This window comes from Erpetoichthys calabaricus, chromosome 1 (assembly GCF_900747795.2).
Source record: "Erpetoichthys calabaricus chromosome 1, fErpCal1.3, whole genome shotgun sequence".
NCBI lineage: Eukaryota > Metazoa > Chordata > Cladistia > Polypteriformes > Polypteridae > Erpetoichthys > Erpetoichthys calabaricus.
The window spans coordinates 268,966,759-268,992,326 of NC_041394.2; the positions used below are offsets into that span (position 1 = coordinate 268,966,759).

The window sequence follows — 25,568 nt, forward strand, 5'->3', positions numbered from 1 at the left end:
TAAAATAGTTATTTGTTAGAGTGCTGGAGTAGTGTTTTAAATCTAAATTTGGTGCCAGTTTGATTGCATTAAGGATAATTTCAGAATTTAACATCAGGTTAAATGTAAATATTCTTTGCGTTTCATCGGAACATGATGTGTGAAGCACTAAACCTTGAATTTTACAAATACTGCACTAAAAGCACTTTTTATGTAAAAGAATGTTTAGTCCTTAGAAATGTGATTAGATGCTTAAATTAGTCTAGAAACCTGAAGAACAGAAGACTTGATAGAAATTAAAACAGCCATAGATGCCAATTCAGATTGTAGTGTCACAGTTTTTGATCTCAAGCCCACCCATTTTAATGTGACGTTTTAGTCACATCCAAGATCAAATTCAAATGTAAAGGATGCTGTTAGCGGAAACTTATTTTAAGAAGGTCTTTCTAGGCCTCAGATGTGAAAACATCTGGCATATATTGACCAGCTGCTCCGTGGATGTTTCAAATCATTTTGAGCTACACATAATGGTAACATTTTTATCAGGTGATCAAAGGTGCCTGGTTAGCTGTTATCTAAAATGTTGAACTATTTTTCCAGACATTTTTTAAAAGCAGTCAGGGACTGTGCTTCAACTATAAGACTCTCTTGTCTGCTCCAAGTTTCCATGACCCTTTGTGTGAAAGAAGTGCTTCCTGGCTTGTGCTTTTACATCAACTCCTCTTAACATCCACAAGACTCCTTGACTTGATTTAAAATAAATGAATAAATTAAACTGTACTTCGGCTGGATCAACTTTTACCAATGTCTTTGAGAATTCTGTATATTTGGATTATATCCACATGTAGCCTCCTCAAGATTTAAAGGCTTCATTTCTTTAGAATGTGAGAGTAAGGAAGGTCCTTTAGTACCAGTATGCATTTAAATGCATTTTTCTACTTAGCTGCTTCTTCTTTGTTATGATTTTGTTTGCAGTGATGATAAGAAATACTGCACATATAGTCTTAGTTTACAAAATATAAGCATAATATTCCTTTATTAATATTTTACATTTTTGCAGAGCAACCTCAAAATTTCCAAGAAAAAAAAAAGCAAAAATTTTTTTTTAGTTTCTTGTTTTACAATTTAGTAGTATTTTTCTTTTCTTTATAAATAACAGACAAGCAGTACTTAATTCAGCTGCTGCCCATATCACAAATCACACATGAGTTTCTGCTTTGTCCCTTATTTTCAAGGAAAACATCTTCTCCTGTTACTTGTGAATAATTTTTTCATAGATTATAAAAACAAGTCAAGAACATCAAAGCTGAGAACAGGTGACTCCTACATAATCAAACCAATATCCTGAAGCATTGGAACGCATTCTTCTCGAAGATCACCAACGAAGAGTTTCTGCACACACCCATAGTAGAGGTTGGTCCGGTTGAAGGCCTAGTCTCATGGATAATAGTTAAAGAAGTCGAATATACGGTCAAGAAGCTGAAGAGCAAGAAAGCCACAGGATCTGACGACTTGGTGACAGTGGTGCCAACCTACTGGCAATGCTCTTCAATCCAATTGTCGATGAAGGCAAGGCTGCCAAACACTGGTCTACCAGCACCACGATCCCAATATGGAAAGTTAAAGGAGACGTAAGTGACAATACAACCTACTGCCTGATTCGCCTGCTCTGCCACACCATGAAGATCTTTCAATGAGTGCTAGATAGAAAAACACAAAACATCACGACCGTCACAGCCAACTAGTATGGATTCGTCCACAACTGTGGTACAATAGATGCAATACAGGCCTTACACCTAGCGATGGAGAAACATTGAGAAAAGAACCGACTGCTACACATGGTCTTCATGGATCTGGAGAAAGCATTCAACCATATCCCTCACAATCTTATATGGCAAGCCCTCTGATCTCATGGCGTGCTGGAAGCTTACATCAAGTGGACCAAGATTTTCTGTGACAGGTCCACCAGTGTCATATCATGCTCGCTAAGCATTTCACTGCCTTTCATCATCAATGTGGGCATTCACCAAGGATCGGCGCTCTCTCCCACACTCCTCAATTTATGTACGGACGCGGCTATAACTGATCTCCAGATGTCACACCCATGGATGAAACTTGACAGGCCCTAGAAAACCTAGCATAGAGGTACTGTAGAAAATAAGAATACATGGAATGCTGCACACAGACTAACAGCACTATCCAGATTGATGGCCAGGAACTCACAAAGGTCACCAAATTTAAATACCTTGAATCACTCATCTGCAATGACTGTGATGTGCTGCCAGTCATCCAAGACTGAACCAACAAGACCTGGGTGAAGTGGCGACAGGTTACCAGGGTCAGATTCCAAAATATCTCAAAGCACAGATTAACAAAGCAGTCATCCTCCCAGTGTGCACGTATGGGGCCAAATGTTGGCCAGCTTCCACCAAGCATGAGCGAGTGCTACACTTCAAGGAGATGTGAGTGCTGCAGTGGGTTCTCGGCCTAACCAGACTTGAGCATATCACATATGAAAACGTTCATGCATCCAATAGTATGGCCATGTCATCCGCAGTGATAACAACTTAGTGTCCAGTGTCAGCTTTACTATTGAGCCTGCCTGGCAAGCAGCCACGGCAAAGACCAAAAAAGCACAGGCTCAACTGAATCAAGGAATATATGTGACAAGTCGACGTTGCCCCCAAAGATACCCTTGATTGAAACAAGTTGTAAATGCCCTGCTCAACAGCTGATGCTACACGAACGTGGGATAAAAGCTAGGGAAAAAAAATGATTATAAAGATATTTAACTTAATCTAAACCTAGATGACCTAATATGGTATGCATTGCATAATACTACATTTTGTTTAAAGGAAGGCATTCTTTTAAACACAGTAGATTTCATTTTCACCCAACCCAAATTTTAAAAAGACTTTTAGAAAGTTGAAGCATTCAAAATTTTTTATTTACTTCATCAGAGACTTTTTTGTTTATTAAATATTTTTCCACAGTGATGCATGTGATGTATGAATGCTGTTTGCTGTTTGTACAGCTGACAAATTCAACCACAGAGACAAGTGTGCAAGATTTTGGGATCTTTAAAATAGGAGCAACAGGAGCAGATATCTGACATGTAAAAGAGAAAATACTTGTGAAGGGCACTGCTCGGAAACGTTACCTGGCTGGGATACCCATAACTTGCACACGCTTTGTCTCCACAGGGCACTAGAAGGTAAAGCCCCTAGGTTGCAGCATCGCCACAGATTCTCACAGAGCATCATGGGACTTGGAGTTTGTCAGCTCAGCCCTGTTGAGTTCCATGGGTGCCCCCAAAGGGTGCTGCAGAGACTGTGGAGCCCTACTTTGTGGGGTTCCAGCCTTACCCAGAAGTGCTCCCAGGCCAAGCCTTGGGAATGCCGGAAAGTGCTGTACCTCTGGTAATAATGTAAAAGGAAATGCCTGCCATAGCTCCAGGAGACAGAGCTGGGAAGAAGGAGACAAAGTTTACATGAGGAGCAGAGGAGGCAGTGACTGAGACAGGGAGACAGAAAGAGGAAGACAAAGAGAAAGAACTGCTGTGTGCTGCTTGTGTCTTGTGTTGTGGTTGCAGCAAGAGAAATGCTTTCTACAAGAGTTTCCCACAATAAAACTCTTTCATTCATTTTATACTTGTGTCCGAGCCTTTGTGTCGGGTGTTTAGGGAGCTGGAGCACTCCCTGGTATCTACATCCTGTACACAAAATATACACGTTATAGTGACCTGTTTTGTCTAAATTTGTAAACTAACAGTAAACTAATCCAGAGTTTATATAGTACAGAATGTTTCTCTGTTTGTTCTAAGAGTAGGAAATATGCAATAGAAAGTTGATTAGGTAGAATGGATTTAATGATCATATTCATTGATTATTAACAGTTACTGTATATTAATATATTAATATTAATTAGTTATATTAGCTGTGGCTTTCAAAAAAAATGAAAAAACTTAAGTAACATAGTGCATCCTCTAGGGAGAACAGGTTGCCCCTTAAAGTTTGCCGATGTTTCTAATCCTCAAATGGCATTCTTCGTCACAATATTGGATTGTGCTAAATAAATTACACATAAAGTCACGGTGATTGTCTTTACTGCATAGTCACTAAACCAACTGATTTTGCATAATGTTAAAAAAAATCAAATGAACCCTTAATAACTCAATGGGAAAGTGAAATTTTATTATATATAATGTGAAACTAGAAAAAAAAAGGGAGTGAAGTGTGACAGTGGTGTGGTCTGCAGTAGGAGTGATGGATGCATTCAAGGTGGAGGTGGGACTACACCAGGGATCAGCTCTGAACCCTTTCTTATTTACAATAGTGATGGACAGGAGTCCCCATGGACTATGACATTTTCTGATGACATTGTGATCTGTAGTGATAGTAGGGAGCAGATATGCTGTAGAGAGGAGATGAATGAAGGTCAGTAGGAACAAGACAGAACACATGTGTGTAAATGAGAGGGAGGTCAGTGGAATGGTGAGAATGCAAGGAGTAGAGTTGCCAAAGGTGGATGGGTTTAAATACTTGGGATCAGCAGTACACAATAATGGGGATTGTGGAAGACAGGTGAAAAAGAGAGTGCAGACAGGGTGGAATGGGTGGAGAAGAGTGTCAGGAGTAATTTGTGGTTGACAGGTATCAGCAAGAGTGAAAGAGAAGGTCTACAGGATGGTAGGGAGAGCAGCTATGTTATATGAGTTGGAGACGGTGGCACTGACCAGAAAGCAGAAGACAGAGCTGGAGGTAGCAGAGTTAAAGATGCTAAGATTTGCACTGGGTGTGACGAGAATGTATAGGATTAGAAATGAGTACATTAGAGGGTCAGCTCAAGTTGGACGGATGGGAGACAAAGTCAGAGAGGCGAGATTGTGTTGGTTTGGACATGTACAGAGGAGAGATGCTGAGTATATTCGGAGAAGGATGCTAAGGATAGAGCTGCCAGGGAAGAGGAAAAGAGGAAGGCCTAAGAGAAGGTTTATAGATGTGGTGAGAGAGGACATGCAGGTGATGGGTGTAACAGAACAAGATGCAGAGGACAGAAAGATATGGAAGAAGATGATCTGCTGTGGCAATCCCTAACAGGAACAACCAAAAGAAGAAGAAGAAGAAGAAACAAAATGCCTCTCTCTTACCCCTAGTACATACCTACAATATGACAATTAAAATTTTACCTCTGCTACATGTTGCATGTTGCAAGCCCAAATTGTACAGTTCCAATGTTCAGTCCCTTAATGGGACAAAATGGCCAAATCCATCCATTACCTGATTCATAGTAATACAGCTCCTGCAGGATGCCATAGGCTCCTCCTGGCAGAATCAGTCACAATGTAAGTACTCTCCCTGGACCTGGCATCAGTCAATTACAGGACACTGTATATTATATATATGCACACACCTACACTTACACATACTATATATATAAGCCAATTCAGTATTACTAATCTAACAGACAGGCATGTTTTTTGGGAAGTGGGGGGAAAACAACAGCACCCAAACAAAAACCCAGGAAGATTTCTGAGGAATGTGCAAACTCCACGCAGACAGCTACCAGTACCCTAGCAACAGCAGCACTTAAAACTGTGTTAAATGGCCACATCCTAGACTTTGTTTTATAGAAAGCCCAAGCAGTCCCAAAGAAAGCATCAGGTTGTTGAGAGACACCTACAATTTCATAGACTGGCAGCATTTCGGTTAGTCAAAGGATGATAATTCTACAGCTTGTTAACAAGAACCGAGAACATGTCTCCATTTTTAGCACATTTAGCAGGAGGAGGGAGAGTCAGCAGATGCAACAAAGCAGAAGAGAGACTTTGAGAATGTACAAGGACACCAGAGGCTGATTTCTATCAAAATAGTGGAAAAGTGTTGAGTATGTGCATGAAATGCAAAACTTAAAAATAGACACATTTATTTCATCATGTATAATGCCTATAATATATATTTGAAATATTAAGACTTTGATTTTGCATCTAATTTAACTGCCCCACTAATGTTCAAACCTACTCAAAGACAATTTTGAAAGACTTTCATTGCATCACCTGATTTCAACACTGGTAAACATCTCCAGAGCCATATTGCACTTGTCTAGTCCATGTGATCTTATCCCACTCATGTCCATCTTACCCAAATCACCCCCTTTGCACTTGAAGGTAGGTAGCCTACAAATCCACTCCATATGGAGGTTCAGCATCCCTTCCCTTTAAACCCAATTTCAGAGCAGGATTCTTGAATTTCTGTTCATACTGGATAAATAATAGAATGAAATGCTATTTGTTATAGTACTGATTGGAGAATCAAATCAATAGTAACTAGGTCCTAGTTTCATAACATGCACCATCAATAAATTATGCTCAAAAGACTACTTCAAAGGAGAGGACATGACTGTCAGCTATTAGTATGTGAAATAAAATGGCAAAGTTTATTCAGACAGAGTCAGATTCTCTTTTCTGAAATTAAAATTCTGATCAAGTAACACTTATTAGAACTAATCTAGTTTTAATCACTTTATTCACAGCTGACAACATCTACAGAGTTCATTAGTATTCACCATGCACTTTGCCCAGGAAATTGTTGAACTTTTTTTATGTTTCATCTCAGGGTCTTTCTGTCCCTGATGGAATTCATGTTTCAAATGGATTTTAACAAAATAATTGCTGCCTGATTAAGTTAGAATGCAAATATATTATTATTTTTAACATCACCTGTTGATAAGACCATGGTTTTATTGACAGAGAAAAGAAATAGTCTTCCTGCTAAAAGCCCTGAGTGGTGAAACCACAAATCTTATCCATTATTATTACACTTCTGTAGCACAAAGACCATCTCTGACTGTTACTGTGACAAGGAAATTTGACCATTTCCCACCAAATAAGCTATATCTTGTGTAAATAAGTACAATGAGTACACTGAGTTATCTATAACGTCTTTCTTGTTGAATCGCAACCTGTTTTTCCAGCCTTAAAACAGAAGGTATGCATGGTCTCTATGAAAGCAAAAAAACCTTTTATTCCATTTTTTAATTGAATTTTAACTAATCATAAATATTATTGGAAAATATTTCTCAATTCTAATTGAAAAGACAAGCCTGTCTACAATCTGAGGCCCACTTCAAATAAAAATAAACTAAGGCAAGATCATCTTTGATGGCTACAATATCTTCTTGGACTAATATAAAAACCCACTGTAGAAAATGCTTATGCATGCAGTGGTATACTGTTTAATCAGTCAGGGACAGCTCACTTAAAGAGAATCAGACATAAAACATGATGAGGCACTTACATTCGTGGAACAGGGAAGATGTTGTTGTCTCCAGCAACGGTGCTGCCTTCGCTGTCCACACTGTAACCACTGCCAAAACTGCTGACAGATGAGGCAGTTGACACAGAGGAGTCTGTCACTCTGTGGTTGGACTTTGCTGTTCAAAAAAGCCATAATATGTTAGAGGGATTGTGAGAGAAGCACACTTGAGCTTTTTAATTCTTTGCATGTAAAAAAACATTCACGATAAGGACAACATGAGCAAAACAAATAAAGCACAATACATCAAATTAAAAGTCTGCATGGACAGATGCCACAGATTCACCATACAACACAATCGACTTTATCTATTGGTAAAGTTTGAAACTTACGGAAATCAGTAGATTATACAAGACTAAATGGGCAAAAGTAAATAAAGCACAACTTGCCTTTTACATTCCTCATTGAAAATGCTCGAAAAAGGAAGTGTTAACTTTAAGCTTAGATTTGTCAATCAACTTTTTTTCTCTACCTTGGAGTCAGATTACCTGAGTATGATAACAAATTCATTCATAGCATTCCCTGACCCCCTCACATAATTTTGACAGCTACAGTTTTTGCTTTTAATAACAAGAGTAGGTTCTTTGAAATTCAGGGACCAAAAATAGTAATGCAAGAAATGATTTTTATAAGAATGAATGTAACATAACAAATGTCTTCCACAATCACACTGCATAATTATCACTACTTTTAAGAAAACACCCAAAGAAAATATTAAGTGACCGCAGATCTCTGGTGGTGGTTCTGTACATTCCAGCTTTATCGGCAATATTCTCAGTATTATCTGAGATCTATTAAGACATGCATACTGTATAGAACAGTGCAACAGTAAAAATAAATTAATCTGTCACTAAATAATATAATAACATTCACTGAACTTTGTGTTATAAATGATTATTTTAAATAGAACATTTACTTTTGAACAAACATCCTAATATACATCATACTTAAAAAATATTTAAATCACTATACAGTATTATCATATAAATGGTTCACTAGTGTTAAGTTGGGCGGCACAGTGGCGCAGTGGTAGCGCTGCTGTCTCACAGTTAGGAGACCCGGGTTCACTTTCCGGGTCCTCCCTGCGTGGAGTTTACATGTTCTCCCCGTGTCTGCGTGGGTTTCCTCCGGGCGCTCCGGTTTCCTCCCACAGTCCAGACATGCAGGTTAGGTGGACTGGCGATTCTAAATTGGCCCTAGTGTGTGCTTGGTGTGTGGGTGTGTTTGTGTGTGTCCTGCAGTGGGTTGGCACTCTGCCCGGGATTGGTTCCTGCCCTGTGTTGGCTGGGATTGGCTCCAGCAGACCCCCGTGGCCCTGTGTTCGGATTCAGCGGGTTGGAAAATGGATGGATGGATAGTGTTAAGTTAAATGTTCAGAGCCACAGGGGTGTTTCCCATATACAGTATCTTTGTGGCTTTAATCACATAGACTTAGAGATAAGGCACAGTCACTGTCGGTGGAATGGACACAGTTTTATAATTAATCAGTGGATGCTTTTGTTAATGCATTCAGAATCCACTCTGTATTATTATAAAGACTGATATCCATTGTGTATGCTTGCCTTATACTTTTCAGGTTCATGGGGAGCCATACCCTCTCCCAGTAGTTGTGGTATCAACAGCAAAACCAATATTCATGTAAAGATTAGTATCTTATATGTGGAAGATAGTGATGATTCTAATCAGAATTAGAATTCAGTAAAAACGTTTATATATGTCATGTTGAATTGGAAAATCCATGTTATTGCAGTTAACCTAGAGGTTATTTTTCAAACAGCGTAAGTGCATTGTAGTGATCTCAAGTAGTTTAATTGCAGTGATCCTAGTCTAGTTGAAAAATACAAATTTTCTGTCTCATTAACATGGACTAATTGAAATGAGATAAATTTTTGCAATATGACTTTAACAGTTGAACAACCAGTCAGATGGGTCAATCATGTTCAAACAATTAGGCAAGGGTAAGAGCGGAATGAGCAGCTTTATTTCTTACAGTTCAGTGCCTCTGCAATTATACGTCATTGCCTTGACCCACACTTACTAGTACGAGGAAACTTGGAGTCATCGATCAACCTTTGAGCTTCTTTTTAGGATTTAATTGCTTGTACTTCAGAATCCAACACAGTAAATAATGACTATTGATCATTGATGGCTGGGGAGACTTGAAAAACTCTGAGTTGGTGTTCTTCCTTTAAGTTGCTGTATAAAAATGTTTTTTTTTTATATTTCAATATTTTTTCTTTTTCAAATTTGCTGTGGCAGACATGTCTACACTACAATTAAATATCTTATTATTATGTATTATCACGCTGTACAATGTGTTTTATATGAAACCTACACAAGTGTGAATTTTTACCTTTTTTGGCATTTATGCTTCAGCTTACTTCCTTGCATAAACACCAAATTTTACTTTTGGTCAGTTGTTAAGCTCTCTTAGTATTAGAATTATGAAGAGTGTGGAATGGGTATTGTTGAAGTCATAATTCCAATTAGTTAACCCTACTTCCGCCTTGAATTACTAATTTAAAGACTGTTTGCAATGATAGAATAATTGAAATTCCCACTGCCACCTATTTTTTGAATACTGTTTTCTTGTAGAAATCTTTACTGTAACTTACTTGCAGAGATCTACCTTAATACACAAAAGATAATGTATTTGAAGGCGTTCAGTTGTATGTTAATGTTAATGGACGTCACAAACAGACATGATCTTTTTGCATCACATTGGAATGACTTTGCAATACTCTCTCTCTCTCACACACACACAAACAATTTAACAACAGTGAACTGATAAAAAGCATATTAAACCCACACAACTTAAAAGATATACAGTATAGTCATTTTACCCAGTGTACGTGGGCATTGTCTTTAGAATACTAATTAGAAACAAGCATTACTGGTCCATAATAGGCATTCCTATTCCCGCAGTAAACACTTAAAAAGTCATGACTCATTTCTAAGCAGAGTACAAGCTCACTACTTTATCCCTCTGTGAGATTAGAAGTGAATATTCTCACCTCCTTCAGACTTAGGTGGTCCTTCAGACATCACTTTCCTGATGGCAAGCTGACTTGCATCTTTGCTCTCATTGGCTGGTGAAGGCAGATTGTCAGACTGAGTTCTGTGAATTGGGAGGACTCCAGCTATGCTGTGTCTGTGCTGCTTCTTGACATGACTTGTCAGACCGCTTTTATGAACTGCTGCGGCAAGTGTGGGTGAAATGGAAACCCAGAATATGTATCCTCACATGGAATCAGCTTAAGTGTTATTCATGCAAACAAAAGTGTTTTCTGCATCTTTTGTATACTGTCTTCTTTTAAAAGGTTATGTTTAAGGACACCAAAAGACATTGCATGCACATCATTTAAAAGGGTTGAGTTTTGAAAAACTGGCTGTTTCATAGATAAAAAAATACATACTGTACAAACATACATACATACTGTACATACATACATAAATTTCCAATTTGTGGAGCGCATGTCCAAATGCATTTCTCATGAAAAGTGGATACTTAGGAAGCTCACATTTTGAGGTGGATACACTGGGCTATGACTGCATACGTTTTGAATGGAATGCAGAAACTCCACATTGTATCCACTGTCTGCACAATCCCAGACTTGTTTCTAAACCAGGGAATGGAAGACACAGACAAGGATTAATAGTTTAGAAACAAAAGGAGGTGCACTGCATTTGCATGAGATGAGCTGGGGGCAGATGGAAAAAATAAAAATCAGATCTTGCTAGAGCCGACTGTGTATATATATATATATACTGTATATATATATTTATATATAGATTACAGCAGTTCTTCCAGTGGATGAAAATGACTTTTTTCTCTACATAGACTATGGTGACTTGGTAAATGTGTTCACCTACAAGCCTAAATATTGTTGCATAAAGCTTCAAGAAACAATCATTATTTTCACTGATGGGTCATAAACTCAGTTGGCTACACTTCCCAGAATCCTGAAGATGGAAGTCAGTAGCTTAGTGATGCCTTAATGCTACTCTCTCCAATGGCAGACATTCTTAAAAAGATGCTTGGTCAATTATATTGCACTGTGATGATCATTTATGGACAAAAACCTCACATATGACACTGCCAAGCAAATGTGACACTGCAGTAATGCAGATATGGTTTTGAGCCTCTTATTTGAAATAGTTAAATGATGTTGGTGAAGCCATTACATTTTCCTTTTAATAAGAGGGCACTTGACTTTCAATATACATTGCTATATAGTCTGCAGAGATTTTTTTGAATGACATTTTAACAATTACAAGTTTCATCAACGTGAATATTTTAACAGATATTTTCTGTTAAATATACAACAATATTTAAGTCTGCAGTTTAAAAGCAATTCTCAGATTTGATTTATATGAGTTCAAATAACATAGTCACTTACAAAGTCATTTTTTTTTGAATAACCAAACACAATATGTCTTCTGTAATGTAAAGTATGACAAAATTCTAAAATGCAGCTAAATGTTGAACCTTGATACTAGCTCTTAAACGTAAATGCTAAGCCATCTGATTTGTAATTTAATTTATGTCTGCCCAAGTGATAAGGTGATCTGAAATTTTTATCTTTCTGAGATATGTGCACCTTGGCAATTCATCTGTATTCTAACGGACAAATGGTTAAAAGTCATTTATAAATTAAATTTCTGCGAAACTTTGACATTCCACTTGAACTGAGAGAACAATAGGGTTTGTTCAAACAGCCAGTTTAACCCCCCTTTTCTGAATTCAAACAAAGAAACAAACAAAAAAAGAAGGTTTTATAGGAAGGTGAGTCAGTGAAAAATCTTAACTACACAAATAGAGGAAAAACATAAAACAAAAACTGTGAGCAGACTGTGTTTACATTAATTATAAGGCAGAACAAGAAAGGAAAGGAACAGAACAAAGATTGCAACAGATGAGAGTTAAGCTGCCATGCTGAGGAAGTTATTTGCGTCGTTTACTTGGTTGAAGGCGAAGCTGTTGGACGGCTGCTTCAGCTGCTGCAATGGCAACCCCGGCGTCTTCAAGGTGGGTCTGAGTGACACTAGTTTTACTTTGACTGCGGGATGGTCCATGAGAACGTAAATGTCCTTCAGAGGATGACTTGGAGCTTCCGGGGCTGCTGTGAGATTTCTCAATGGTGGGAACCTGCATATCTAAAAGAGTAATTTCAATGAATGCACATTTGCATCTACAGTACCTTTAAAACCTTCCTTCACCAACATATTGTTCTACATATTTTTACAGTACTAATCAAAAATTAGGGTTCTTCATTATGCCATGTGGGAAAGACAGATTGCATAACTAAAAATACCATTTCTAAAATGTTTTAAGAAAACAGAGAAATAGATCTGATCTTTCAGAAAGCAAATATGAATTCGCAAATATGGATAAATTCATGCAGATACTTAAATGAAGACTCTAAGCTTATGCAAAATATAGACTCAGAGAGGTAAATTAATAAATACTTTCTTGGTTGATTTGTCCTTTCACTTTAATCCTTATGGAAATCGAAGGGAAACGATCAAGTTCAAATATAGTTCTGTTTAAGAAGTGTGAACACTTTTGGATAGCACTATTTTCTTTATTAATGACCCCTGGAAAACTCTGGGTAAGCAAAAGTAAACAACAGGATGTTATGACGATGGATAAAAAGCTAAATTTCCCCCCTTGGGAAAGTTGAGTTTTATCTATATTTACATTACAACTTTCATGAAAAGCAAATATACATACATTGCTTATCCTGAACATTTACACATTTTCTTGTTACAACAGCTAGTCTTTCCGTATTTGATTAGGACATGCTCCTGGCAGCTCTTTCCTTAGCATCCTTCTCCCAATATACTCAGCATCTCTCCTCTGCACATGTCCAAACCAATGCAATCTCGCCTCTCTGACTTTGTCTCCCAACCGTCCAACTTGAGCTGACCCTCTAATGTACTCATTCCTAATCCAGTCCATCCTTGTCACATCCAATGCAAATCTTAGCATCTTTAACTCTGCTACCTCCAGCTCTGTCTCCTGCTTTCTGTTCAGTGCCACCATTCCCAACCCATATAACAAAGCTGGTCTCCTACCGTCCTGTAGACATTCCCTTTCACTCTTGCTAATAACCGTTTGTCACAGATTACTCCTGACACGCTTCTCCACCCATTCCACCCTGACTGCACTCTCTTTTTCACCTCTCTTCTACAATCCCCATTACTCTGTACTGTTGATCCCAAGTATTTAAACTCATCCACCTTTGCCATCTCTACTCCCTGCATCCTCACCATTCCACTAACCTCCCTCTCATTTACACACATGTATTCTGTCTTGTTCCTACTGACCTTCATTCCTCTTCTCTCTGGAGTATATCTCCACCTCTCCAGGGTCATGTCAACCTGCTCCCTACTCTCGCTAAGATTCAAATACACTTCCTAATCTTCTTGTTTCTTGAAAGTGACAAGAAGTCTCCTACCCTTATTACTACATAATAGTATTTCTTTATTTCTTACTGGGCTAACCAGTTGCCCCCTGGAAGAATGCTGAGTCCTGACACTGCTTCAAGGTGTGTTTCTTAGGTGTGTACCCTTGAAAAATCTAAGCACCCTTTTGTTTCAATTAAAGTTTTAATAGGGATCTTCTTCAGCATCTGTGGTGGAATTTCTGCTACACACTTCTCTAACTGGGACCTTAGCCTCTCCCAATCCATAATGCCTCTTCTTGCATTAATAGCCTGTTGCCAGCCACTTACAATATACTGAAAGTTATTTTAAAATGTGTTAATCAAGAACACAAGGACACAGTTGGAAACTTGTTACGGGTAAATTTGGCACAAACATTAGGAGGTTTTTCTGTACACAGAGAACCATAGACACTTGAAATAAGCTGCCAAGTAGTGCGGTAAACAGTAAGACCTTAGGGACTTGCAAAACTTGATGTTTTTTTAGAAGAATTAAGTGGATAGCACTGGCAAGCTTTGTTGGGCTGAATGGCCTGTTCTCATCTAGATTGCTCTGTTTTAATGTTCTAATTTATTCTGCACACACATTGCTTTCAAAAACAACACATCTTGGTATTTAGTAACCAGAGTTAGAAAAAACAACATCAAAAACTTTACTATTTTTAGTTTAAAACATATAATTCAAATGTTAATTTCATATTATACCCTTTGAAGGATCTGGAAAAATCCCATGGCTTCTACTTTTGATTACAGATGGCTTTGGTGACTGTTGACTGCTCTGTCCAGAATGAGGTCTCCCATGGTCAATGCTTTCACTTTGCTCCTTTAAAGTGTACCATCTTGGAGTGTTGTCAAGGTGAGAGGTGTTGCTCAGATCAATTAACACCTAAAATGAAAAAGCCAAAGGGTAGCTAAAGTGGCTGCACATTAAAGCTCAGTCCAATTATCATATCTAGCAGTTCATTTAAGAAAAGTGGATATTTTTGGATGTAACTGTATAATTACTTTCTTAATAAAAAAGCTATCAATGTCCAGATAAATTATGCTCAAAGCTTTAAAATAAGTGCTGAAAATTAGCTCTGTGTTTAAGACCCAAATGCTAGATAGAAATGTCTTAACCCTTAGTGGCTAGGTGTGCATATTCGATTTAAAAAAAAACTGCTTGCTCTCAAAAATACTGTACTAAAAATATGGTCTCTAATTAGCTAGTAGCTAGTTCATTCTGAAATTTCACTCACAATTACTTTCAGACTGGTAACTGGTATAGTGAATGATTGAGGCTGAAACAATCTCAATCTATTCTTAAACTTTAAATGGTTCAGAATCCCGGTTCGCTGACGTGGAATGCCAAGTACCTAGCAGGCCACAATCGGTAAGCTAAACAGGAGCTGCAGGAGTGAACTGAATGATGAGGTAAGGTGCCTGATGACAATGCACATCAGACATCAGATTCTATTATGCTGGGGTAATAAAAATCAAGATTGAAATGCCAAAATTAAACTTTATTTAGAAGAGTTTGAAGTCATGCTCATACTGCTTTTACTTGTATTAAATATCCACAGTAATGTAAATACACATACAGTAAATATGGTGTGGTTACAGGCTTGGGAGGGATTTCATATGGGGGCTTTGTAAACACTAATCATCATGGATTACCTTATTGACCTTTCTGGGTGCACATACCAAAGTTACTCATGCATATTTTATATTTGGTAAATAAAAACTGCTTTAAAAGCTGGTTTTGTAAATATAGTTCATGAAGAACTCACTTTTTAAAAGATGTTTGTTCATCTGAAGTTCATATTTTTATCAGTAAATGCAGAAAATTGCTGATTACTAGCACTTATAGCAAAGTAACATTTAACTTTTTCAGGGTTAGTTATTTTCTGTTTTGGCCCAAGGTTGAATAATTTTTCCAAAAAACTCAGTTTTCTGGAAATCACAAATCAATGGTTTTACACATAAATTAACATAAAATATTTATTTATGACAAATGTTCCTGTATTTTATGTTCCATAGTCCTGCAAGGTATGGTAACGTTAGAAGCCAACAGAGTGTAATGTGAGGTCAGTCAAGTAACACCCCAACATCATGAAATGCCCTCAACGTCAGTCATGTTGTGGGAATGTCCAGTGGGGGCTGGGTGGTCTTTTGGCCTTGGAACTGCTGGCAGATTTATTTATTTACTTATTTTTTTTCTCTAGCTTAACTTGAGTTTTTTTCTGACCTCCTGGACATCTGACCTTATCTCCAGACTCATCGTTAGAGATTTAGAATTATATATAAGGATGCTGCCAGTCTACTAATTATATGCAGTATCTGTGTTTAATACGATGGTATGGATATATTTTTTCTTTATAACATATTTTTTATTATTCTTACCTAATCCTATTTATTTTTCCTTTTCTTTTAACTTTCTCCTTGACATCTTGTAAAGCAGTTTCGCCTACATTCTTTGTATAAAAATGTGCTATATAAATAAATGCTATTGTTGTTTTTGCTATTGTGATGGGGATATCTCTGTGTGCCCTTGCCCAGAAAGAAGTTCAAAAACAAAGCTGTTTATCAAAATAATTTAATATACAAAGCTAATAGAAAGCAGGGGTAGACAATGGGAAGACACAAAATAACAAAATAATAGACAGAAAAGAAAGGCTCTGCTGCCCCTGTGACCCACACTGCACAGATGTTTACTCTCTGTTTATCCAATGAGGGTAAACACTCTGAAAGTTTGTGCAGTAAACACCAATACCTTTCCGGCTTGCTTCGCAATGTCTCCTTCTCCTACACCGTAAGCTCTGGGCACTGTACCCTTCTGAAACTCACCTTTGGGCTCTAAGTTCATTGTACCACAGGCGGAACTTTAAATTCTACACTGCGATTACTATTTGAAAATACCTGGAACTATTTCCAAGGTCAGGAAAATCTTATAAAACTCCTAAGGCTATCCCAACAGAGCTCCATCAGAGTTCAACAATTGTTTAAAGGGCTGGACAATTTTGTTTGTTCTCTGCCACAGAGTACAAGACTTTACCCTTCCCATGAATTATCCCGTGCCTCTATTTGGCAGTTTGGGGGAATGTTTCCAGTCCTATCTTTGAAACCCATAATGAGCTTCTAGCCAGTGAGGTAGGTAGCTCTGATGTCTGCTGGGATACAGTCCCTGTTATCTGGAATCATGGTTGAGCATTCCACGATGATACCCATATAATATATCAATATATAATATAGTAACAACATGTAATATAAGATATAATATATAGATATATAATTATATAGAAATAGAAAAGAAAAACTTACTTCTCCCAGGAAGTCATTTGAGGAGAATCTATCATAATCCCAAACTGTGACTTCAAGAGTCTTCTTCTTCAACTACAATTTAAGCAAATAAAAATGAATATGCATCTTCACAAAAGGTGCCATTTGTTAGCTTTATTACTTTCTCTCTCTCACACCTATAAAACCAGTTTTATGTGACACTAAACATCCAACGGCTTTGATCTTAAAAACTTTCTAAATTGTGTAGCAGAATAGTGAAAACTCACAAGGAATTACCTTACTCAAACTGACACCAATGGAATCCAAACTGAGTGAGATTATACAACATTCAGATAAACAAAAAATAAACACAACTCTGCAGAATTTCTCTGCCCCTGTGGAGTTCCCTACCAAATGGAGTCATTTAAACTCCTGACTATTCTACCTAAAGGCTGGAAGAGAACCAGGAGATGAAACATAGTCAAAACCAGAAACACGTCGAACTTTTTGCGCTGAACACTAATCGCTAGTCAGTAATCAGAGTCGGGTGGAACATAGTAAGTTCAAAAACCAGAAAGTTGAGTATGAAATGCAAACTATGTTCAATTGTGTGTTTTTTTAATCCAAAAATAGGCAATAGGAATCCTAAAATGGAGGCACCCATATGCCAAAACAAAAAAATGTTGCGGCACCATGAGTAATCACTAAAATCAGGAAAAATTATAAAGTAAAAGTAACTACACAGAAATGTTCCAGAAGTAAATAAACTCATGTTCTCATACTTTTTGTTTGAAAAATGTATTCTAAGAGAAATAAATTCTCAAAGCTGACTGAATGAAACTTTAAAAGTGACCTAAGTAGTTTCATGAGAGAAACTTTCTTAATCACATGTGGAGATTAGCTTGAAATTGATGATTTAATGCTTTCCTTAACTGTTTCCAAACTCAGCCTGCAAAGTCAAATTAAACTTTTGTGTAGCTACCAACAAGAGTATAGTCCTTCTTCAAAAATCTTTCTTTCATTGCACAGATTTAAATTTACTTTAACGGTTCATGAGCTTCTCTGCTCCTGACCTGTTATCTCTGCAATTCTTCTTGCATCAGTGGCATAGTGGCCTTACTTTACCAATCTCATTCTGTATACTGCATGCATCATCAAAGATATGCATCTGTGTTTCACCAAAGAAGGAAGCATCACTGGGTGGGAGTACGAGTTTTCTGGATGAAATCAGGTATTATTTTGTGAAATCCAGGATTGCAAATAAGTGCTTGCTTCAAAACCCCAGACGTGTTATTGCTCTTTGGCATAGTTTAATAAGAATATTTTCTATGAGGGTTCAGTTTGACTCCGGAGGCCAAATTAGTTGTAGGTTTTCATGAGGAAAAAATGCTTAATCACATGTGGAGAATGAGGTATTCAGTTTATTGAAGGTTGTTTTGCATCAGCACGTCATCAGCAGACTTAAAAGAGTTGTCTCAGAACTATCCTGATAATTAAAACTCGGGTTTATGTTTCACAGTGAAAGATCTCCTTGTGCTTGCAGGAGATTGCAGCAGTAAAAACAGATTTTGGAAGATGCTTAATTTGAGTTAAACACAAAAAGTTATGGAGATATGATGTTCTAGCTCAAAGAAAACTAAATGGGAGTAGAAATTCAGTACGTAGTGAAAACTGTGGAAAGAATCAAAAAATCGGAATTAATTTGCAGCTAATGCTAGAGATATAAATAGACATTCTACACTTAGTAACTTGAGTAAGACTAAAACTCCTATGAAAATTATAAAATTAGTTTCAGAAGTAGACAGAGTGTTAACAGTTAAGGCCAGGGACAGAGTAGGGCCCCCAGTGTTACATAGAGGCATCGAATGAGGCAACAACTGCTGCAGTTTGCTAAGTGCCAGTAGCAGAGGCAGAGACAGACATGAAATCCTTGTGGCTAGTGAAATACCAATTGCAGAAAATGAAACTAGCAGCTAGATGCACTTTTTGAGAAAGCAGATAGCAGCATATCAGTAAATGAGGCAAACAAGTAAGGGAGCTGCCATAAGTGGGTATTTATGGGATTTTGGACATCTCAGCATGCAGAAGATTCTGCAGTAGTGAATTCAAAAATATGGAGCAAAAATCAAGAGGGAGTCATTCATCCTTGATAATATAAATGAATGTAGAAAGGCAACAATCAGGTTGGCTTCAGGATAACCAATGTTGGTCTCATGATTTGATCTAGGAAAAAAAGTTGACATTCGTGTACTGTGTAATATTTTATCCATTGTGTAGATTTGATGTGTTCTCCTCTAGTCTGCTTGAGCAAAAGCAGAAAAACATTCTGGCACCGCTAAACTGTAGTAGCCTTCTTAAAGCAGGTGCCGATTTGATTCAGAATCTTTACAAATGCATCAATATATCATGAAATAGTCCCAGCTGTTCACATTCATTTGGTATGTGTTTCTTGACTGATAACTGTGTTAATTTAATTAACAGAAAGAAAGCTCAGTGCAAAGAATGAAGTTGGAGTAAAGACTGTATTTGAATTATATGACACCATAAACTGCTTCCAGCACAGAATTTAAAAGTGTTGGAAAGCAGGGCTAATATTTTTTTAATTCCCACTAAAAGCCGCAGAGCTTATGCTAATTAGATCTTATTAAGGTTAATTTAAGAGGAAGTACAACCACAAGTCAGTCTATTAAGCCTGGCAAAAGTCTCTCAATCCTTTCACCTTTCTGTAAGTCAACCTTTAAGTTTTTTACAAAAAAGTATATAAACTTTACTTTTAAACATAGAACAGGCCTTTGTTAGAGTATAAGACTTGAAAAACAAACAAGCAAAAAACAATTCTCTCTTGTTTTGTGGTGTTGAGCCTAGTTTTATCCTCATTATGTAATGGAAGATCGATCAAGATTTCATGTTTGTCCTGCCAAACATTTTTCTTCTTATTAAATCATACTATACAACCATTCAAACTTGCATATTTAAATTCAGGATTGCAATACAAAGCCTATCCTGACAGTATCACATAAGGCAGAATACCACCAAAAATGCCAGAAATCACACGCACATTCACATTGAGTACTAGGAGAAAATAAACATAGATACAATAAGAACATGCAACTTTCACACAATCAGTGACAATGCCAGGATCTTCTAGAGCTGTCAGGCAACAGTGCTATACCCTGCACCACTCAATGATTAACCCTAATTCTAAAAAGATACCTCTGACCAAACACACTAAATTAAAGTGAAGTAAAAATAATAATAATATGAAGCAAGACAAATGGGTACCTGCTCCAAGTGGATATTTTTATAGATAACAGTTTGATTCCATTCTGGGTTCAGGCTTTTCTGCACATGTTTTGTCCTTCGCTTGTTCTCCGCACTAAACAATAAAATACATTATGTCATGAACAGCAGCTTTTGCAAAAGTCACAGTGAGTTCGTTTAACTATATTTACAAGTCTAGTGAAATGAGAATAGGAAAATCAATAACAGGATATACATTGCCTGACACTTGAAAGAAAAATGTCAATATAAACTGGGATTCTGACACTGTAGAATAATGAGACTGCTGTGCAAGGCAGTGGATTAATTGACCAAAGTTTTTATTTACAAAAAGTACTTACTAATATTGTTTGCATTCCTGATTTAAATGCTCAAAATATAATATTTGAATCCAACCTGACATTAGCTCAACTAGAACTTACTGAGAGTCTAGTTAGTTCATCTTGTAAAGCACTTTGTGTTAAATCATTTGTATGAAAATGTGCTATATAAATAAATGTTGTTGTTGTTGTTAGTTCATTACCTAAATGTATAATCTTACAGGTTCATGAAGCAAAGTCAGTAAAGAGTAGCTTGCCTAGGTTTACCCATTGAGAATACAAATACAGATAGACCTCTAGTTTTCGTTATTGATAATCCTCTTAAGTATTCTGTCTGTTTCAATCGAGCCTTTCATAAAAGCATAAATGTTCATAGTGTTCAAAGTGTTTCTAATGGCGGAATCATTTGTGAAATGAACAACCACAGAAAAATAACTATCATACATTGGAAATGCTTTGGTAACTATAGGAAACATAAAGTTGTGTCTTCATTTCAGAACACTCCTGGAAGACACTGGCTGCTTTAATAATATTAAATGTTACAAACGGAAGGAAACAGGTTGTTTAGCACACCATTACTTCTTGATTATTGTAGTTTAATTCAGTAAAATCTTACTGAACTGAAACTTAAAGATCCTTATGGTACTATACTCAAGTAGAAAGCTACAAAATTACTTATGTTTTATCAATTTGTGTGAAGAAATGTTTCTCTAATAGTTACAGTATGTGAACGTCATTCTTCATGTCCCTGCACACCATTTTACTGAAGTTACTTTAAAAAAAGAAGTTGTCTAAGGCAAAACATCTTTGATATTTAGTTTGGAAGAGAAAAAGAGGTCTCATTTTTGAGGAGGAAAAGTTTTATAAAAATCTTCCCAGAGAGACAATTTAAATCATTAGTGGGCAGATGATGAATCTAAAGATAGAACAAGGCAGCTTATGGAATGTGCTGTACGGTAAAACTTGATTATTCAGATTTCAAAAGTAGGTTACATGGTGCAAATTAATTTAAATCAGTCATTAGTTAAGAAATTGTGTATTTCATCCTTTAATATGCTTTTCAGATTCTGAACACAGGTCCCCACTATGTAGGGTGGTTTGAATTATTTGTACAAAGTTTATTTTACAGTATGTAGTGTTTACCTTTTATTATAAGCTTTCAGCATTTCCCTATATTCAGTTTAATCATAGAACAGTTTTTAATGATGTCTTAAAGAAAATTTTTTTAATGATGTCTTTACAATGGTATTGCATAGGACTGAATAGTTTTTATAGACTATAATTGACAAGAATAGCTTTATTTTTTCTGTGGAGTCAAATAGTTAATATGGGATTGGTGGAACCTGCTTCGAATAACATATTTCAATATGACAAAGTGGGCGGCACGGTGGCGCAGTGGGTAGCACTGCTGCCTCGCAGTAAGGAGACCTGGGTTCGCTTCCCGGGTCCTCCCTGCGTGGAGTCTGCATGTTCTCCCCGTGTCTGCGTGGGTTTCCTCCAGGTACTTCGGTTTCCTCCAACAGTCCAAATACATGCAGGTTAGGTGCATTGGTGATTCTAAATTGTCCCTTGTGTGGTGGGGGTGTGTGTGTGCGTGCCCTGCGGCTGGCGCCCTACCTGGGGTTTGTTTCCTGCCTGCTGGGTCCTGTGTTGGCTGGCTCCAGCAGACCCCCGTGACCCTGTAGTTAGGATATAGCGGGTTGGATAATGGATGGATGGAATATGACAAAGTGTCAGTCATGTGCAGATCTTGAGCACAGGCAGGTAAAGGAACAAACTAAAGGCTAAAATAATCAGATAGACGATGGAACTGGCTACATTGTGCCATGCACTGCAGTCCAACTATCTAGCCTGTAGACTGAACTGCCTATCACTTACAATATATGACACTGTACAATACATAACACAGACAAATGAATGCAATGAAAAAGAAAAAAAGATTTAAAAGAAAATTGTAATTTTTTAAAACAAAAATACACAAGTTTCAATTATAATTGTTCATATTTTATACATTCCAGTTTATTTCAGCTTTCTTTTGTAGTTATTTTTTCAAATGCCATTATCTAAACAAGATTTTACACTTAAGTTGCTACAAGCAGTTGCACCTTCCTTTTCTCTGTATTTCTTAATAATTCTAAATAAACTTTTTTAAGGACTGCATGTTTGTGCTGCTGCATTATGGTTCCAGGAGTTCATACCCCTACCTGGGCACTATCACTCATGTCATTGGGTTTACACAATCTCAATACATCACCATCATTTTATTCTATGGGTACTCTAGTTTTCCTCCAATATCTCCAATATCAGTGAGTTAAGGTGAATGGTGACATTAAATCTGAGCCAGTGTAAATGGGAGTATGACTGTAGGTGTGTGCCTAAATGTGCCCCCCAATGGATTACCATCCCAATCAGTTTCCTGCCTAGAGGCAGATTCTGATAAGTTTTGTCCCTGCTACTATTATCAGGATGAAGAAGGGTTGACAATGAATCAATATCATTAGAAACACAGTAAAGAGAAGCTGTCTCTTTCCTAGCAGCACAGAGAAGTAAACCAATTTTGGTTGGACTGTTCCTCCCACTGGCATACTCACTGACATAAACTATAAATACTAGTACAAAAACAATTTAGAGATGCCAATTTACCTAACCTGTCTCTCAAGGACATGGGAGACAACCAGAGAATTCGGATAAAATGTACATATACACAGGGACAGTGTGCAAACTCTAAATAGAAAGTGACTGAACTGAGGCCTGAACCTAACCCTACTCTGCTGTCATAAAAAAAATATAATTTTCTTGGAAAAACAACAGTATTTATATTATATTTATATATTTATTATTTATTTGCTTTTGATCTGAGCAAACATGTAGTTAATTTTAATTTTGCCTCCATGTTGGCTTTCACTTAACAGTTAATTTAATTTTTTGATTTTAATAAAAATAGTACCTGAAACCCATTTGGCAGTGATTTCAATACTTTTTCTGTCACAGTCTATTTTTTCAATAAGTTGATATGGCCAATTCACGAGTGATGAACAAAATTCCAAAGTATTTAGTAGAATTGTACCATGTGAGGGCCGCACGGTGGCACAGTGGGTAGCGCTGCTGCCTCGCAGTTAGGAGACCTGGGTTCGCTTCCCGGGTCCTCCCTGTGTGGAGTTTGCATGTTCTCCCTAAGTCTGCATGGGTTTCCTCCAGGTACTCCGGTTTCCTCCCACAGTCCAAAGACATGCAGGTTAGGTGCATTGGTGATTCTAAATTGTCCCTAGTGTATGCCTGGTGTGTGAGGCTGTGTGTGTGTGTGCCCTGCAGTGGGCTGGCACCCTGCCCGGGGTGTGTTCCTGCCTTGTGCCCTGTGTTGGCTGGGACTGGCTCCAGCAGACCCCCGTGACCCTGTAGTTAGGATATAGCGGGTTGGATAATGGATGGATGTACCATGTGACTTTAAGATTTAATGAAAATGCACATCATTGATATTTTGCATTTGGTTACTTGTCTTATCTCCAGGTCTTATATGAACTACACAACTTTACTACTGTATCCTACAGACTCTAGATCTAGAGTAAACAAAAAAACATAAATAAATAAAAAGAGACATCCAAGGAAAACTTTTTAATGATTGACTAACAATTGCTACTGACATGAGACTGACAATTTTCCTCATGCCGGATTAAACAATAAATGGCAACCTACGAGGATCTTATCAGCCACAGTATTTACTACTTCCATCCATTTTCTAATTGGTCAGAAGACTATTCGAACAGCATTGGGTGCAAGGCTTTCCAAAACATTGGTCAGGCTCCCGTCCTTCTTATGACACATTTATACATATGCAGCAAAAGCACCCAATTTAGTGTCACCAGTCCTGAGTATCCTGAGTAAGTCCCTCGAGGATATTAACACAAGGATGTGAGGAACACCTGAAATTTGCACAAATTACCCCCTCTCCGGAAATTACATTAGGGTTGAGTGCTAGGAAGTAGCTGTAGACACTTAAGACACCCAAACTTATAACATATCTAGAGTATATAAAGTTTTTAAATATTGACTTAATAAGATATTAATGTATAGCTACTGAAAAAAAATCTTCACATATGCAGTATTAAATGATTCAGAATTCCTTCCACACAATTCAAATAGTATGATAGAACTGCCCAGTAAAAAGATGATTCCTGTTTCATATTAAAGCACATGCACGAAGAGAGAGGAATAAAGATTCAACAGCAAGACTTTGAGTCACACAGCCAAAAGGGAAAAAATAAAAAAATAAAAAGGATCTACCTGGCATTCTGGACAACCATGACTTGGCTGTGTAAGTCCAATGTTTGCAGCAGATATGAGAAAAGGTGAGAAGATGGCAGAGAAGCAAAGAGAGGAAAAAAGCCAAAATAACAAATCAGAGCATAAAACAAGGCAAGAGCCAGATGTGGTTGAAAAAGAATAAACCTTGGGTGTTAACATGTCTAAGCATTAGCTATACAGTCTACTGTAAACCAGATAATTTTCAAAGTGATCCAGACATAGATTTCTCTCAAAATGTAATTAACAGATAAGAACGGTTATTTTTTTTATTTTCACTTGCTCATTTTTCAGGTACTGGAAAGCTAGGTTATGCCCTTCTTTTCTTAAGATTTGATAACTGTGATTCAGTAATAGATACTGAATTTTCCCCAAGGCACAAATTGTTTTCAACATAACTGAGCCTAATAATATTCCATGCTGCAAACAATAAAATAAAATTAGACCAACTGCTCCTGAAACAATGAATTTAATTTAAAATCAGTCTTCTTATTGACTCTCAAGGCTTTGAAGTTTCTTGCTCCAATGAACTTGACAAATCTAATTGACATTTGTTTACCTACTCAGTTTGATAATGTACAGATTCCAGCTGACTTTCTGTCCTAGAATGAAGACTCCAAGGGGGCTGAGCATTCAACTGCAATGTATCTAAACTAAAGTGTTACTTCCCTACA

The 25,568-nt window shown here is 37.2% G+C and overlaps 1 protein-coding gene across 1 annotated transcript in view; it reads right to left on the minus strand.

Annotated features, from left to right (window-relative positions):
* Positions 1–25,568, minus strand: part of pclob (piccolo presynaptic cytomatrix protein b) — a 421,215-nt gene that overhangs the window by 71,218 nt on the left and 324,429 nt on the right. The window contains exons 17-23 of the mRNA XM_051920046.1: positions 24,877–24,903; positions 20,279–20,372; positions 17,039–17,110; positions 14,444–14,624; positions 12,255–12,449; positions 10,307–10,489; positions 7,275–7,410 (exon numbers count right to left, since the gene is read on the minus strand). Of these exons, the coding sequence (XP_051776006.1) occupies positions 7,275–7,410; positions 10,307–10,489; positions 12,255–12,449; positions 14,444–14,624; positions 17,039–17,110; positions 20,279–20,372; positions 24,877–24,903 (888 nt within the window). The remainder of the gene's footprint in view (positions 1–7,274; positions 7,411–10,306; positions 10,490–12,254; positions 12,450–14,443; positions 14,625–17,038; positions 17,111–20,278; positions 20,373–24,876; positions 24,904–25,568) is intronic.